Here is a 16834-nt window from a genome sequence, read left to right as displayed (position 1 = left end):
AAAACTGCATCAGGGCTGGGCTGGGTAATCTGGTGGCTGCAATCCCTTTCCACGCTCAGAAGTTTGTGGAAGATCCCTGCCAGCTAGTTTTTTGGTGGTGCCACTGCTATAAGCCAGCTTGAAGAAATGGTTGAGCATAGATTCATGTTTGGAGATGCACCCAAAATGCTCAGATATGATGCCTCCATGTCTCCCTGGGTTACTGCTAAGGTTGTACAGATTTTGTCAAAACCGTTCCATCTGTGTTTTGTGGGTGATCAGGTGTCTTCCATTCCGCTGACCACTCACTGACAGAATCATATATTTTTTAGGAATGTAGGAGAATTTCATTGCACTTGCACAAGTGTGCAGTAGCGCAAGTGCGGATTTGTACGAATCCCCCCCCCCAAGTAAAAAACCAGTTCACAAGTCCATGGAATCTGCATGACTTGGAAAAAGCCAGTCCGTTGTGGAATCCACAGGTCAGATTCATAGAAATCTGAACTCATTTAAATCCGTTACAGACATCCCTTGTTGCTGCATTATGGACCTAAAAGAGGTTATTTTCAAAGCTAAGTTACCCTGATTTGGAAAAGGAGGGGTATCTAAGTTTGCTTAGGCATCTGGGGATCCTCTTAGTAGCTTTGCCAACAAATCTCCCATCCTGCCTATCCACTGATAACCAATACCAGAGACCAAATTATATAATAAACCAGCATGGTGCTTCATTGGCCTAGCAAGCATTAATAATCCTAGAACATTTATTTGCACAATAATGGACAAATGTTACCTAAGCTGTAACTGTAGAATGCTTTTTTCCCTGCAGGGATCCCACTCATGTTCTCAGAAGGTAAGGATTCCAACCCCCAATTATAGGATTCCTAACTGAATCTGTGTTTCTTACTTCTCTGTTAATAAATGTATTTTTTTCTTATATTGAAAAACAAGTCCCAAAGCACTCAGCATTGCCACATGCCCAAACTTGCAGGAAAATATGTATATAGATATAGATACTGGTACCATCTGAATCTCAGCAGTGTGGATCAGCCAATTATTTTCCAACGTTCCGAAATAATTGAGCTTGTAAAGAAGACTGATAGAAAAAAATATAGTAAACAGGTTAAGTGTAAACAAAAGTGGGAACTGTTTCTGAACTAATTTGAGCTTTATGATGGAGTTAAGGCAGGATTTAATGCTTCAGCGTGTTTATTTTTTAGGAATATATAAACTAACTAGTAATGTGATTTGATCAATACACAAGGATTGTTTATCTATGTTCTTGAAAGAAGGCTCCGGGAATTATTTAAGGCAGCATTTCACAACACATCTACATTAATCAACACTTCCATTTCACAAAACTTCTGTTGCTTTCAGTGGTGATATTGAATGAAAACCACTATGTCTTTCCATTGTGTTTAGGACTGTCTGTACAGAACCACTTTCCACTTCAGCATACGGACTGTGTTCCTTTTTTGTGCTGTGCTTTTAAATATACAGTTGTTGTTTTTTAAAACAACAACTATCTATTTTCCTTTTTAGTAACAAGCTTTTGTGCATCCCAACTATAAAGAGACATAAGTTAATTGAGGCCAGAGTGTTTATACGGAGGCCTTGTGAGGTCATTTCCTTCTTATGGGTATTATATGTTCTTATTTTTTCAATGGTTTTCCCACCAGTATGTTGCCTTCTGTAGTCAAGGTCGATGTGAAGTCACAGTGTCGGAACAGCCAACAAGAGTACAGTCAATGTTAGTCTTGTTTTGAATTCTTCATGTGATGCAGTTCTATATGGATCCCTGTTGCAAGAAGACATAGGGGCCTTTTGCATCCAAAGCATTTGCTCTACTGAATTATTGCTCCTCCCAGATCTCGTTGCCAGTGGACTAGAGTTGGTTAACACCGAACTGCACCATCTTATGGTATCAGTAGATGGATCACTAGTAGGAGGGAGAAGTGATTCTTCTTCATTGGTGCATTGTGTCCAGTATGGACCTGAAAGTTGTTCTCCTCCCCATCTCCCCCTCCAATCTGCAGTAAAAGAAATGCATTTTCTTTTACATTTCAGTGGAACTACTAAAATGTCATCATTCATTCTTGCTGAAATATTAAGAAGTGCAGAAAAAAGCTAGACATGCCACTGAATTACTTTTGCCTCTCAACCTTGGAGGCTTCATCTGTAAAATGCCATAAGGTTATACTGTTTCGCATTCAGCTCTTTGGAGGCGTTATTAGCCACAGAGTTAACAATCTTGTAGGCATTATGTTTGGAAAGGAGTGCATTACTAGGCTCAACATTAACCTGTCCATCAAAGAAGCTTTTGCTGGGCAAAGAATTAGCTGCTATGCAAACCTGAACACATTCATTTCAGCTTGACAGTGATGGGTCTACGTGCATTGGAGTCTTTTTCTTCTAATCTCTCTCCCAACTTTTTAAAAGAAAGGATCTCTTTCTGATTCTGTTTTTAAGTTAACCAGTTTCTCAGCTGGAATTATCAGAGCTAGTGGCGTTATTCTTTGATCTTCAGTTAATGGAGCAAACATCTGCCTGCCTGCCTGCCTGCCTGCCTGCCTGCCTGCCTGCCTGCCTATCTGTCTATCTATATCTGCCATGATCCTTTCCTGTATGGACATTCATGCCCTGCATGGGTGGATCTCCATAGAATATATCAGAGCCCTGTTCCATCCGCTCCTTGGCATGCAAAATTGCCCAGGACATGAAGTCATTTTGGAGAATGTGATATCTGTGGCCACCCCTCAGATTCAATTCCAGCCCGTCCCACTTGGTTTAGTTAACCTCTCAGTTCACACTGAGAGCTGGTATAGCATAGTGACTAAGAGACTGAGCTAAAAATAAGAAAGCCTCTCATTTGAATCTTGCCTCTGCTGTAAACCCTTAGGCAAGCCTCTGCCTTCTCCCCCATTTCTCTGTATCTCAGTCCCCCCATCTGCAATATAGGGGTTAGAATCATAGAATCATAGAACAGTAGGGTTGGAAGGGGCCTATAAGACCATCAATGCAGGAATCTAAGTCAAAGCATCCCTGACAGATGGCTGTCCAGTTTCATCTTGAATGCCTCCAGTATGGGAGAGCCCACTACCTCCCTAGGTAATTGGTTCCATTGTCATATTGCTCTAGCAGTCAGGAAGTTTTTCCTGATGTTCAGCCGGAATCTGGCTTCCTGTCACTTGAGCCCATTATTCCGTGTCCTGCACTCTGGGATGATTGAGAAGAGATCCTGGCCTTCCTCTCTGTGACAGCCTTTCAAGTACTTGAAGAGCGCTATCATATCTCCCCTCAGTCTTCTCTTCTCAAGGCTAAACATGCCCAGTTCTTTCAGTCTCTCTTCATAGGGCTTTGTTTCCAGTCCCCTGTTCATCTTTGTTGCTCTCCTCTGAACCCTCTCCAGTTTGACTGCATCCTTCTTAAAGGGTTAATAGTAATGGAATATCTTACAGGTTGTTGTATGGATTACAACTCCATAATGTATGTGAAGTGCTTCGAACACTTGAAAGCTCCATGCAAATGTCACGTTTCAGTGGCAGTGGTACTATTTGACAAAGCAGAGAAGGAGAACCAGATGAGGATATGGGAGGCACACACACATGTCCCATTCTGCAATAATACAGCCTGCCAACCTTCCCTCTTGCAGGGGCCTCTTCTTCTCAGATCGGGCATATGCACGTGTGCCCAGGGGAAAGAGGGTGGGAAACAGTGCTCTCTTGTGCTCTGTGAAAGGTCTCAGTACTGCACCTGTGGTTCAAGATTGTTCCCTAAGATGCAGCTGCTACTATATTATGTTTTTTTTTTTTAATAGAACAAGTTAAAATGTATGTAATTTGTCAATAGCTGGTTATAACTCCAAACCTGCACTTGACAAACATCACTCTGTGTCTGATAAAGTAGGCTGGTGATGGGGGGTGGGGGGGGGAGAGAACCCCTTTCAACCCAAGGGCTGAATTAAATTTAACCCTAACCCTTAAGTAATTCTAACCCTTAATTAACCGCAACCCTTAGGGCTTAATTAACCCTTAGGGCTTAACCCTTAGGGCTTAACCCTTAGGGCTTAATTAACCCTTAAATTTAGGGTTAATTTTCCGGGCCCAATTCAAAGTGCTGGTATTAACATTTAAAGCCCTTAACGGCTTGGGAGCAGGTTACCTGAAGGATCGCCTCCTCCCATATGTGCCTGCCCGGACCTTAAGGTCATCGTCAGCAGCCCTTCTCCGTGAGCCCCTGCCAAAGGAAGTGAGGCGGGTGGCTACTAGGAAGAGGGCTTTTTCTGCTGTGGCACCCCGGCTGTGGAATGAGCTCCATAGTGAGGTTCGCCTGGCACCTACATTGTATTCATTTCGGCGCCAGGTGAAGACCTTTTTATTTTCCCAGGCATTTTAGCATTCTAAACTTTTAGCTTTGCTGTTCTAAATCTGTATTTTAAACTCCTGTACTGCTGCTAGGTTTTATTGTGGTTGCATTGTTATATTGTGGTTTTAATGTTCTATATATTTTAAATTGTTTTATTGTGTGCTGTTTGGTTTTAATTTTTGTGAACCGCCCAGAGAGCTTCAGCTATTGGGCGGTATAGAAATGGAATAAATAAAATAAAAATAAAATAAAATAAATTCCAGTGGTCATCAGGGCTGAGGGCAATAGGGGGTGGGGCCAGAGGTAAAGGGCCAGGGCCAGAAATATCAGCATACTTTAGCTTAAAGCTTTACTACCAGTAATTAAGCCTTAGGAGAAGCATTTCACCCTTTTAGAATAGGGGGGAACTGCCCTCCTCCTAAAAGCCAGGAAACCACCAGGGAAGGGGAACCTCAGAAGGCTGGATTTGGCTCCCGAGCCTAAGGTTCCCCACCCCTGCGGTAGCCTGTATCCTGTGGAGGCTTATGCCAAAATAAATAGGCCAGTGTTGAAAGTGGCACACCGCTTTCAGTTAGTGTGTTTGTAAATTGTGAAACGCAGCGTTTGTATTAAGCATTCATTGTGTAGAGTTATATTCACTGCTGCCATTTTGTGCAGGTAAATACCAGCTTTCTCCAACAGTCAACATGCCCCAGGATGACACGGTCATTATAGAAGATGATAGACTGCCAGTACTACCTCCACATCTTTCAGACCAATCATCTTCCAGTTCCCACGATGATGTGGGCTTTGCAACGGTGGATGCTGGAGCCTGGAGCAAACCAACGATTATTGAGTCCACAGAATGGTAAGGCTTATGGCCACATGAATAGTTACTTCAGTTTATCAAACCTTTAATGAACTTTTGACTCATGTACATCACAGAGAGGAAGAGAAATACTCTTTAAAAAGAGGTCTTTCCAGCCCTCCTGCTGTTTTCTTTGTCCCTATCTGGGAAGCAGAGCAGAAGAGACTTTGGGGAATTTTCTCCTGGCCAAGATTCAAAGAACTTCTCATTTGGAGCTAGGCCGCCAAGGATGCTTTGCACTTGTGGTTGTTGAACAGCATTCTCCCCATCCTGCATGGGAAATGACTTTTGAAAGTAAGGGTAGTTTGTGTCATGTTATGGGAGCAGTTTGTGGCAGGGGGTGGGAGCCTGTTGTCCAAAGGAAAAAAAAGTTAAAAATCCATACAATAAGCACAGGATGGGACTTTGATATCCAAAGTTTTTCCAACATTAAACCTATCCACCAATTGATATCTCCTTTGGTGGTCCTCCCTCCCTCCTGGTATCCCTGTTCTTGGAGTGGATGCTTATGGGAGAGAGGTCCTTTCCTGTATGGAAACCCTAATTATGGAACTCTCTCCCTAGTTACATGTGTGTGGCACCTCCTTCATGATCTTTTAGGTGCCAGGGAAAGCCCATCCAGTTCTCTCTCATGCCTCCCCTTTCATGGCCTTTGGTATTTGAGACTCCCTTTAATTTCATTTTGCTGCTTGCCAATGTTTTATATGGATTTTTACTGGCTGATGTTAAGTTTTATCTGCTGGTTTAATGGCTTTTCTTTATAATGGTTTTGTATGTTATTGTTTTTATAGTGGTTCTCAATAGGTAGTGTTGTTCCCAGTACTCTCGTCTTCTGAAGCTGCCAGTTCATTTCAGCATGCCGGTCTACCCTATGAGTGCTGACGTAGAGATTGTGAGCTTGTCTACACGAGTCTGTTAATCGGCTGTTAATTGGCTGTACAATTAACTGCCGATTAACTTTTGGTTTCGTTGCAGAATAGCGCTACACAAAAAGCGTTTCTTTTCCTGCTTTTCCAGTACATAACCTCTAGGTGGCACTGTGGTATAGCAGAATAGTGCAAATACATAAGTAGGAAAATGTTTTCTTTCAGTTTTACAATTAAATACCAAATTTTCCCTGCTCTAAAAACACTCACTGTGTTCTTTAGACACAGAAACAAAACTGGAGGGTCTCAACATCATCTAAAAACCCCTTAAACAACCGCAAGTAGGGAACGATGAGCACAATAAATGTCTCATGTAGAAAAGCCCTGTGAAGAAGAAAATCTGAGGGAATGGTTCAGCCGTACTTCTATACAGTTATTCAGAGCAGTGGCATAAAAAACAAAAATAGCTGTAATTATACCTAAGCTCTGATAGGAGATGGCACCAGAAGAAGAAATAATCAGATTGCTCACCTATAAATGATAATCTTTGATTATCACCGGTGCAGTAATACAGCCTGCCAACCTTGCCTGCTGCAGGCATCTCTCCTTCTTGGAGAGGACATGTTTGCAGCAGTTCTGAGGGAACTGGATAGGAAAGTGCTCACTCTCTACTTCTCTAGGCATGCATAGAAGGATGAAACCTTCTTCTCATGGGTGTGTGTGTATGTGTGTGTGTGTGTGTAAATGGCAACTCCTGGACTTTGAGTTCTACAAAGTTCCTGATCCATGTGTGTGCACACAATCACTCAATGAATGCCCCTTGCAGATAAGCAGCCTTTTAAACAACTTTGTATACATTGAATCATTGAAACTAAATTCTTCATTGTTTAAGTTTCTCCCACTCCACCTCAGCATATCTACAAATCTTGGTTTGGGACTGTGAACTTCTCATTATGCTGATGCTGTGTGTGTGTGTGTGTGTTGGAAGAGCTTGGGGGAGGTTGCGGGAGGTAGTTTTGGTTTTGGCTTGTTTACAGTGATCTGTAGGATAAATATTGTCTAATTTTTAGGTAGCGCGATCTGCACTAATCCAAGGGAATGACATTAATTTGTAAGCCTTGTAATTATGTTCAGCAATAAGCAAAATAAAAAACCTCTCTGTGGAACCCCCTGCTAGGGCTGTGGTGATAATTAACACACACAGGTTGACGTATGAGAATTTTCCATGTCCCACAGTCTCCTGGGTCTGGTATAACTGCGTCAGCAATATCTTAATAAGAATTAGCACCAGCAAGTGTCTCTTTGTCTGGATTTGCACAAGTCAGCTATTTCTTACATATATCTTTGTGGGTTAGTGTTCAGTGGCTTTGCTCTTACCCGGTCTTTAAAAAAATGCTTTTAATTGTTATCTTAAAAGCAACTTATTTCTCCATCACATGTAATTTTTCTTCTTCTTGCTTGTTTCAAAGAGGCACAACTGTAATTTCAACCCTTCAAATACCCAACTTTGTCTTTGTGTGGGAAATGCTTTAAAGCTAAAAATCTGAAGGGAGGTTGTGGTGGGGGGGAGGGGGGATATTGAACTCAAAATTCCATGTAATAGCTAGTGTTGATGTGGATTATTCCAGTTGAGAGTGGTAAGAGAACCACAGCAGAATGTAAAAACACATTTGAAGATGCTTTCTTGTGTACAGTAGTGGAATATTTTCTTCCTCACACATTTGTTCACATGGGAAAAAAGAACGAACAGCTATTAAGAATTGTGAAATTTCTTCTTCACCCATCTTTATTTCTGTCCTCCCAAAGATGGAGATGTAATTACAAAAAGAGGCAGATCAGTTTGGAGCCTTACTTGTGTTGACTTCATTTTATTTGTTAAAAATAAACCCCATAAAATAAAATAAACAGCAGTTGGGAGTGGATTTTTGTATTAATTTCCTGCTGCTAATGGACAAAGGAAGGCTTGTGAAATGAAGGTGTATTCTATGAGTTTGCTGCAAGGCACCAAGAGGTGAAGTTAAGAATATGGACGAAGGGTTATCCAAACAAGAATGGCAGCTGTTCTGAATCACGGCTGAAAATGTAAGCTTTTTCCAGCCTGACAATATCTCCCTAATCCTTGATGAAAATGTTATGAAAACAAAGGGACAATGAGACAGGATTAATAAGTAGAATTTTAATAACATTGAGGGTCACAATACGGTTACATTCTTTAAAGAGTCAACTGTCGTTCCAGGAGCCTTAGTTGTTATAATACACTTTGCTGCTCGTTGGTTTTACGAATTACAGTAATAATAGACAGAAAGTGACTTTAACATCAGTGTGAAATATTAAGAACAGCTATTTGGGAATGTTATTCAGCTATACTCAAATGATTTTTCAAAGTGCTTTTCATTTATGCATTTTGAGGTTTTACAACAAATCGTTCTACTTAATAAAATGCAATACATCTCATCAACTGTATAGTACATTTTGCTAAAACCTGGGCATGAAGTTCAAAAGGTATCTACTAGGAGCAGGATCTTTTCAGTCCATCTTGATTGGAATCCCCTTCTGGGGCAGTCAGTCAGGCATCAACAGGTCGTGATCTGGGCAGGTGCTTGCAGGAGATTCTCTCTCCTGCTATGTACACCCACATGTATCTAACCAGTGGCCCTGGAGCTCCTGCCTGATTTGCTGTCTCCTCTGTTCCTGTGGCCCTGGGGATAACAAGGAGGCATCTGAGAGCCAGCCCGGCACCCAAACAACCAATCTGGAGACCTCTCGCTCTGCTCTTCAAGGTGATGCAGGGATTTGCTGGGGGCTGCTGCTCCTCCTCTGAGAAGACCCCATGTTCCAGGTCTGGGCAGGGCTGAATCCTGAAAATTAGCATAGCGCAATACCTTCAGTTCAACAAGATAAAGCTGGTCTTTGCTGACATCCATAAACTGCATTAGTAAATGTTACTGAAGAAATAATTCACTTATACTAGTAATGCCTCTAAACTATAAAGGGGTGACCCAAGTGAGGTTGCCTACGATCGGATGGACAGTGTAACGGACAACCTATAAGAATTATTTACTTATTTGAAGCATTTCTGTACCATCCTTCATCACATGGGTTTCCAGGGCAGTGTACAATATCAATACTATATTATTTTATTTTAAATAACCTTGAGAGGTTTGGGAGTTCATTTGAAAAAAAAGAAGAATGGCTCGAATCATATTTTGTTCACAGCATTGCGTGCATCCTATTGTAGGGGTGCACAAAAGTCACTTACCTGGTCTCGCAGCTTTTCGCGGTGGGGGGGAGGCACTTCGCTGCTCCCCCCGCGAAGTTCAGGCCGGGGGGGGAGGCTTCCTGCCTCACCCGGCCGAAATTCAGGCCGGGGGGGAGGCTTCCCGCCTCATCCGGCCGAAATTCAGGCCGGGGAGGAGGCACCTCGCCTCGCCCGGCCACGAAATTAAAAGTTAAAAAAAACAAACAAACACCCCCGTGATAGGCTACGTGATGATTTACGTAGCCTATCATGGCTGACTTTGCAAATCTAGCCGTGATAGGCTACATTAGTCGTCACGTAGCCTATCACGGGGGCGTTTTTTTTTTCTTTTATTGGAATGGCGGTGGCGGCAGCCGGTCGAAAGACCGGCTGCCGCTCCCGCCCCAGACGAAGACCCGACGAACCACCGGCCGGACCTGCCGCCGGGAGGAACATTCGCCAAAGGTAAGTCCCGTCCCGGGGGGGGGGGGGGCGGGGGGGCGGAGAATTTCTCCCCGAAACTTGTTCGGGGGGCCGAACACGTTGGCACTCGGCCCCCCGAAGTTTCGGGGAGAAATTCTCCGCCATCCCTATCCTATTGTGCGTGGGTCACTCAGTGTTGGCACTTCTAAAAAATAACCCAAAGCGAGCAGAAATGCTTGTTTCCGTAACAGGGGCAGGACAGCAGAGCTCACAGGAGGGAGTTTCGTGACCTGTCGTGATCTGGGAATGAGTGTTCCCACTCTTTTCCAGGGTTATTTTTAGAAGTGTCAAAGGCCCGGTGTGCAAGTGGTGGGACCCACAGGTGCAACGGAACTAGCAAAGCCCCACTGGATACTGCCCATTGAATCGAATATCCACGTGCATCACTTGGATGTTGAGTAGCCCGATAATTGGTATTAAACAATTGGGGATCGATTTCAAAGGCTTTTCACGCTTAAGCTGCTTCTCATACAATACAGAGTCCTCTGCATGGTTCTCTGGGCGCAAAGCGCGCAAGCTGTGAAAGGAACATGCATGATGGTGGACATCCTGTGCCCTCCGGCTGTTTTGGCCCAGAACTCCCATCAGCTCTCACCTTTGGCTGTGCTGGCTAGGGCTAATGAAGTCGTAGACCAAAACATTCGGAAGGCCACAAGTTGCCCACTCCTGCTTTAAATACATGAATTCAGTGAAACATTTTATTTATTTAAGATCACTCTTATCCCAGTATTCCTCCCTAAGGGATCAGAGTGGCCTGCACAAAGAACAATAAAACAATATAAACAAGCCATAGCAAACAACAAAACTCATAGCAGTGAAAATATTTAGGAGGCCTCAAAAGCCTGATTAAAGAATTTTTGTTTAACCCTTCCCAATGCAAGCAGTGAAGGGGCCCTATAGGTCATGGAGTTCCAGAGGTGATGGAGGGTCTAACACAGAAAAGGCCCTCTCACAAGTTATCATTTTATGAACAAACAGCAAGAAGGTCTTTGTAGAAGGATTATCTGGAACACAGCACGAGTTGCGTTTGAGATGAGTTTGCTATAAACTAAAGACATGTTAATTGTAACACACACACACACGTCTTTGCATGTGCATTTTCATTTGTCTGAAGTCATTGGCCCTGTTCAGACATAATGCGGGGTGATTAGGCTAACCACACCGTGTGCTTCTGTCACACATGCATGGAAACACGGCCCACAGTGTGATGAGCCTAACCTCTCCCTAACCACCTCCCATCCCACAAAACCCTGCAGTCCTTTGGCCAGGCCACCATGCATCCCAGCGGCCTCAGCGAAGCAAGGGGCCATCTTGTGGCTGGCACTGCAGCAGCCACCTTCCCACTGGGTCACAGCACGTGGGGATTAGGAATGGATGTCTCACCTCCGTCCACACTCTCCAGGCGCTCACTGAACCCTCGCCGCTACCCACCCCCGCTCGCCCCTGGACAGCCCAGCGAGCTCTACATGGCCGCCCAGTCCCCTAGCAAGCCATGCATTCATGCCTGTAATCTTGCATGAATGGTGGCTTTGCAGCCACCATTTGCATAAAGAAACTTTACACAAAATGGCAGCTCGCTAGGGGACCAGGTGGCCACGCAGAACTCATCAGGTCATCTATCAGCTTGCGCAGTGAGAGGGAGTGGGCAGGCAGTGGAATCCGCAGACCCCACCCAGTCCACTAGGCTGAACAGGGGGGAGTCCATCAGATTCCACCCCCATGTTGGATGCCTGCAACATCTCTGGCAGGGAAGTTTTCATTTTCTGCAGCAGCCGCAGGCGTTTGTGCCTGAGAGCAGGGAGCGCTCAAAGTCACTGTGCTGATATCAGCAGTGTGGGATCGAAAACATATTTGTTCCCCACACGCTTCTCCAAGTTCGTACTGCAGGTGGGGACACTGGCTCTCAGCTTCCATGTCATGTGTTGCTAGGCAGATTTTGAGCATGGGAGCCGCAGGGCTGTTTTCGGCTGATCTTGCAACGGAGCTCTATGGTAGTGCTTGGGTAACTATGAGGACCTGTCAGACATCACACTAAGCCACTGTTAGGGCTGCTAATCCTGCTGCAGCACATGGTTAGTGAATGTGGTTAAACCATGGTTATGTAGCCACCATGGTTAGGAAGAATGCCTTCCACACAGCACGCTAAGCCATCATAGTTCAAAATGCTTAACCCTCATGGCTTACCATCATGTCTGAACAGGACCATTGTGTCTGTAGCTTAGTAGCAGCTACTTTTGTTTCATCCACACACTGCAATTTGTGTGGTGAGAGTGCCAGACTTAACATCAGGGAGAACCAGGTTGAGATCCCTACTCAGCAGTTTTACTGGGTGACCTTGGGTCAGTCACTATCTCGAAGCCTAATTACTTCAAAGGGTTGTTGTGAGGATGAAATGCAGTGTATTTATGCTGCCTTTCAGGGTAAGAACCCTCCTAAGGCAGCTTCTAGTACACAGAATGCAATAATAATAAAAAATGACTAATTAAATCCACAATAGTTTGACAGCAGATGAAACCTATAATTTTAGCTCAGTGTAAAGGTTTAAAACAATGTCACAACTACCAGCATTATAAAACCACCAGGAAATAGCAAGCTGGACTAGATGGATTTTCAACGCCGGTTTCAACACTTGGAAAAGGGGCCATTCACACCTCAGTGGAGAAAGAATTTCATAGATGTGGGGACACAACTGAAAAGGTTCCCTCTCCATGCCCATCAAACTGATTGATCTTACTGGCAAGCATGTGAGGAAGTGTTCTGATCTCAGTACATGGGCAGGTTCATATAGTTAAAGGTGGTCCTTCAAGTATGAGGACACTTACCTGGAAAGAATTATGTGGACTGTTGTAAGCTTGCTCATTTTTGATGTGGTGGGTGGCTGTTATTTTATGCAAATATTTTATTGCATGACTATGATGGAAGTATGCTTTTGTGATCTTGTTTGTTCTCCTTTCCTTACAGCACTCTGAGTCCAGATGTTGATCCAGTGCTTGCCTTCCAGCGAGAGGGATTTGGACGCCAGAGCATGTCAGAAAAACGCACAAAGCAGTTTTCAGATGCCAGCCAGTTGGACTTTGTTAAGACACGGAAATCCAAAAGCATGGACTTAGGTATTGCATTTAGACCTCCCTCCCTCCCTCCCTCCCCCCGTGTTGTATTTCAACATGTTTCTCCAGGTTGCAATTATACTGTTTGTTGTTTCATGTTGCAGTTTATATTATTTGGTACGCCAAACAGTTGATTTGCCCATGCAGCTGGATTCAATATGTGGCATGAAGAATTCTTAATATGGTCTGACCGAAGTGCATCATGTGTGTCTCTGCAGTTTTAATGTTTATATGTTTTAAACATTATGCTTGTGCAGATGCATGTTATAGCCGATGGGTTAATATGTGGTCATCTGTGAGCATGTGATTCACTTTTCAAAAGATGGGAAATCCACTAGTTTCTATTTTAAAATAATTCCTAAACAACTAACTTCTCATTGTTTGGGGCACTGATAAGGTGGCCCTTATACTTAGTGACTGTAACGTAACCCTAACCACCTTGTTCAACCTACAGTCTAGTCCCAGTCAGATTTACTTCAAAGTCAGTCCCATTATTTTCAGTAAGACGTATTGTTGAGGACTCCGGGGCTTGAACCAAACATCTCATGGCTGGAGCCTGGGCATTGGTGGGCATTGTTCAGTATGCAGAAGGAAATAAAAACATGCAACATCAGCCCTTGAAATTGGTAGGTGGTATAAAGCCTTTGGCTTTGCAAGCCTGGTATAAATATTAAGGATCTAGTCAACAGGGTGGTCCCATCTGTTTGCTACACTCCGGATTCCATCTCATGGTCTAGCACTAGGCCTAGCTTTGGGTTCAGCTCTAGCCTCAATCTTGGTTCCCGATCAAGTTCTCAGATCCAGAAACAGACATCAGGAGCCCTTACTTTGAGTGTGTGTGTGTGTGTGTGTTGAAACAAAAACAACAAAGAGCCTTGTGGTCCCTTAAAGTTCAGAAGATTATGGTGACTTTCATGGTGGCCAGAGCCCAGTTCATCAGATGCAAGAAATGGCATTTAAATGGATATGTACATGTACATGTACATGTACATGTGGGAAGACTGGGGACAGGGGGAGAAATGTCAAAGTAAAGCCTAAAGGCTAAGAAATTGAAGAAATAGACATTGGTATGTCAAACGCAGAGCATTTTTATGTAGAGCACAAAAAATGAATGAATACCAGGTCTCCTGACCTGAGACCCCTCAAGGTGAATAGCAAAGTGAGTAGCGTAAACAAGTATTGAAAGAGGGCATCTGATAATTTCATCCACCGCATCAACCTATGTCTGTATCACTTTATGCAACAGGTTCACTCTCTGGCCACCATAGTGCAACTATGCATATAACTATGCAGCAGGCAGAAATCATCAGGCAGTATGGGTACCTATATGCTCCCAGCTATCACCCAGACCAGAACATGTGATCAATTGACAACAGCCAAGTCCTACCATTTGAGCAGATATTTTTTGCTCTAATTAGGTTTTGCTTCAAACCTTCAGACAGGAATGGACACCTGCAGGATTTATATTGGACATTCTTAAAATAACAGTACTCCCCTAGAAAAGAGAAGAAACTGATTGGCAAGGTCAGATTACGTTGTATGAACATAAAAGTCATGTTGGATCAACCAAAAGCCTAACTAGTCCAGCATTATGTTCGCAGAGTGGCCAGCCAAATGTCTATGGGAAGCCCACAAGCAGGACATGGAAACAATTTTGCAACCTTCTGCTTGCGTTCCTCAGCAATTGGTTTTGAGAGGCCTGTTGCCTCTGACATGGAGTTAGTAGACAGCCATCTATTAAAAGTTAATAGATAGCCATCTATCAACCATCTAGTAGTGGTTGATAGAATTATCCTCCATGAATTTGTCTCGTCTCCTTTTAAAGCCGTCTAAGTTTGTGGCCATCACTACATCTTGTGGTAGCAAATTCCATAGTTTGACTATACCCTGTGTGAAGAAATACTCCCTTTTATCTGTCTTGGGTTGTAGTATTTTGAGAAAGGGAGAAAAACTCCACTTCCTGTCTACTCTACACTATCTGCAATATAGGTATGCAGGATTCATCTATTTCAGGACATTCTTTCAACGTGAGGACAAAGGGCAAAGCAATGAAGAGACAGTTGTAGTGGTGTCAAATTACTATGCAGGTCACAAATTAAGGCAAGATGCAATAAAATTAGTATAAGATCTAATCAGAGTGGGTGAGTGGCTACTAGTGCTGGATAGTGTAAATAAACATCTAAAGAGAGGCAATTACACTCTGTAATGAAGCAGCCACTCAGTCCTCATTGAGACTTAGTTTTGCAATGTCAGATTTGCTGATAAGCAACTTGATGCTAGAGTCTCCCTTTTAAAAGTTTGATGGAGCGTGGCAACTTTAAGGCCTGCTACAAAATGTCCTGGGGCTTAAATTATGGCCCATCATTTCTGAATATTAGCTTTTATTTTCTTGTGCAAGTGCAACACTTTCTACAGGGTCTCTAAAGGGACTCATAACAAAGGCCAAAGGCCTTATACAGGGGCAACTAAGATACATCATTTCATTTCTTAATTCTCAACAATAATAATGCACATATCACAAAACAATAAAACAGAGAACAGACCTCCCAAAGTTCTGTCTTCCAGATTGGGTCCACAACAAAAATATAAATAAAACTTCTCCCTGAAGCTTGATTTTTCTGCTGTCCAAAGAGGGAAAACAGTCTCTTCTCATTTCTCCTCAGCTCCACAGCAGTCTACTCAAAGTGGATCAGAGTCCAGTAACACAGAAACAAACTGTACAGACAGCCCTTTATATAATATAAAAGAACATAGACAAGGAACTCATAATGTTTGGGAAAGTCATGACTCTTAAAAAAATTTTTTAAAGAGACACTGTTGAACAAGCCCTTGATGGTATCAGAGACATTGTTTGGTCAGTGACATTGTTGGCTGAGCAGATATGGGGACTGGGGTTTGTTGTGGGGGCTAGGTCCTGGTTATGTTTGGTCCTGTTTGGTCTTCATTTGGTCCTTTCAGAGACTGTGTAGGGGTGGAAACCTGACTCGGCTTGCTTCCAGTGTTACTCTACCTATTGCTTCAATATTCCAGAAATGCGTGTGACGGGACACCAGAGACAAGCAGTGAATCCAAGCAATGGGGGGGTGGCATAAGAAAGATAGAGAGGAGAATGCCAGGGAACTCCAGAGAGCTGGAAGTCCAAGTGGTGGAGACTGATGGGTACCAAGGCAAACTTTGTTTCCTAGGGATTGGCAGAGATTATATACAAGGAGATAGATGTACTGAAGAGGAGGTATAGTAAAAGCTTGGACTTCTCTGATGAGTTAGCCCTCCCTAGGCCATGGTGGAGGCTAGAAGATATTTAGCTCTCTCAAGGATCACAGAGATATTAATTTGACTCTGTGGGGTCTTATCACTATGAGAGTTTATCACAGGTACATTGATGGTACATAGCTGCTTCAGTTTGGTGGTGGTGGAGCTGTGACCATGTGCAAGCCTTCTACTGTGGCCTGTGACAGGGAAGGATTACCTCCAAAATGGGCTGTAATTGTAGATCTGTCCCATTTCTGCCACACCTGCAATGGGTTCAACATCCTGCCTTTACCAGGAGCAGCCCCACAGGTCAAGGATAAGCAAGTTCAGCTTAGGAGGGAAGCTGTCCAGCAGGGACCACAGCAAGAGAGATGTTGTCTCAGCAATGGCCAGGCTTCAACCGAGAAGCTTTGTAGGTGATAGCTTTGTAGCTTTGCTGCCCTGTCCTTTCCTGGTTTGTTATTAGGCCCCTCTCAGGAGGCCTGTCGACATCTGCCAACACCCCATGACCCTCACAAACACTAGGGCCAGCAATAGGATACTCCTCCTCTGAGGCCTCATCCAGTTCCAGGGTGATCCTGCCAGGAGGATGGTGGTACACAACAAGAACCTTGAGGATGTGATGGAAAACCTGAGAGCTGTAGATGAGAAACAGTGTGTGCTGGTATTCTCTCTGCTGGACCTATCTTGTCTTACGCAA

General features: G+C 43.6%; 1 protein-coding gene across 1 annotated transcript in view; it reads left to right on the top strand.

Annotated features, from left to right (window-relative positions):
* PARD3 (par-3 family cell polarity regulator) overlaps positions 1-16834 on the top strand; it is a 798354-nt gene that overhangs the window by 548729 nt on the left and 232791 nt on the right. The window contains exons 16-17 of the mRNA XM_084859201.1: positions 4999-5188; positions 12737-12885. Of these exons, the coding sequence (XP_084715327.1) occupies positions 4999-5188; positions 12737-12885 (339 nt within the window). The remainder of the gene's footprint in view (positions 1-4998; positions 5189-12736; positions 12886-16834) is intronic.

The sequence above is a fragment of the Heloderma suspectum genome, chromosome 5 (assembly GCF_057233095.1).
Source record: "Heloderma suspectum isolate Gila_16-S chromosome 5, 16-S_ref, whole genome shotgun sequence".
In the NCBI taxonomy this organism is placed as follows: Eukaryota; Metazoa; Chordata; class Lepidosauria; order Squamata; family Helodermatidae; genus Heloderma; species Heloderma suspectum.
The sequence above is the reverse complement of the archived record's forward strand: the minus strand, read 5'-3'. Positions and strand labels throughout refer to the sequence as shown.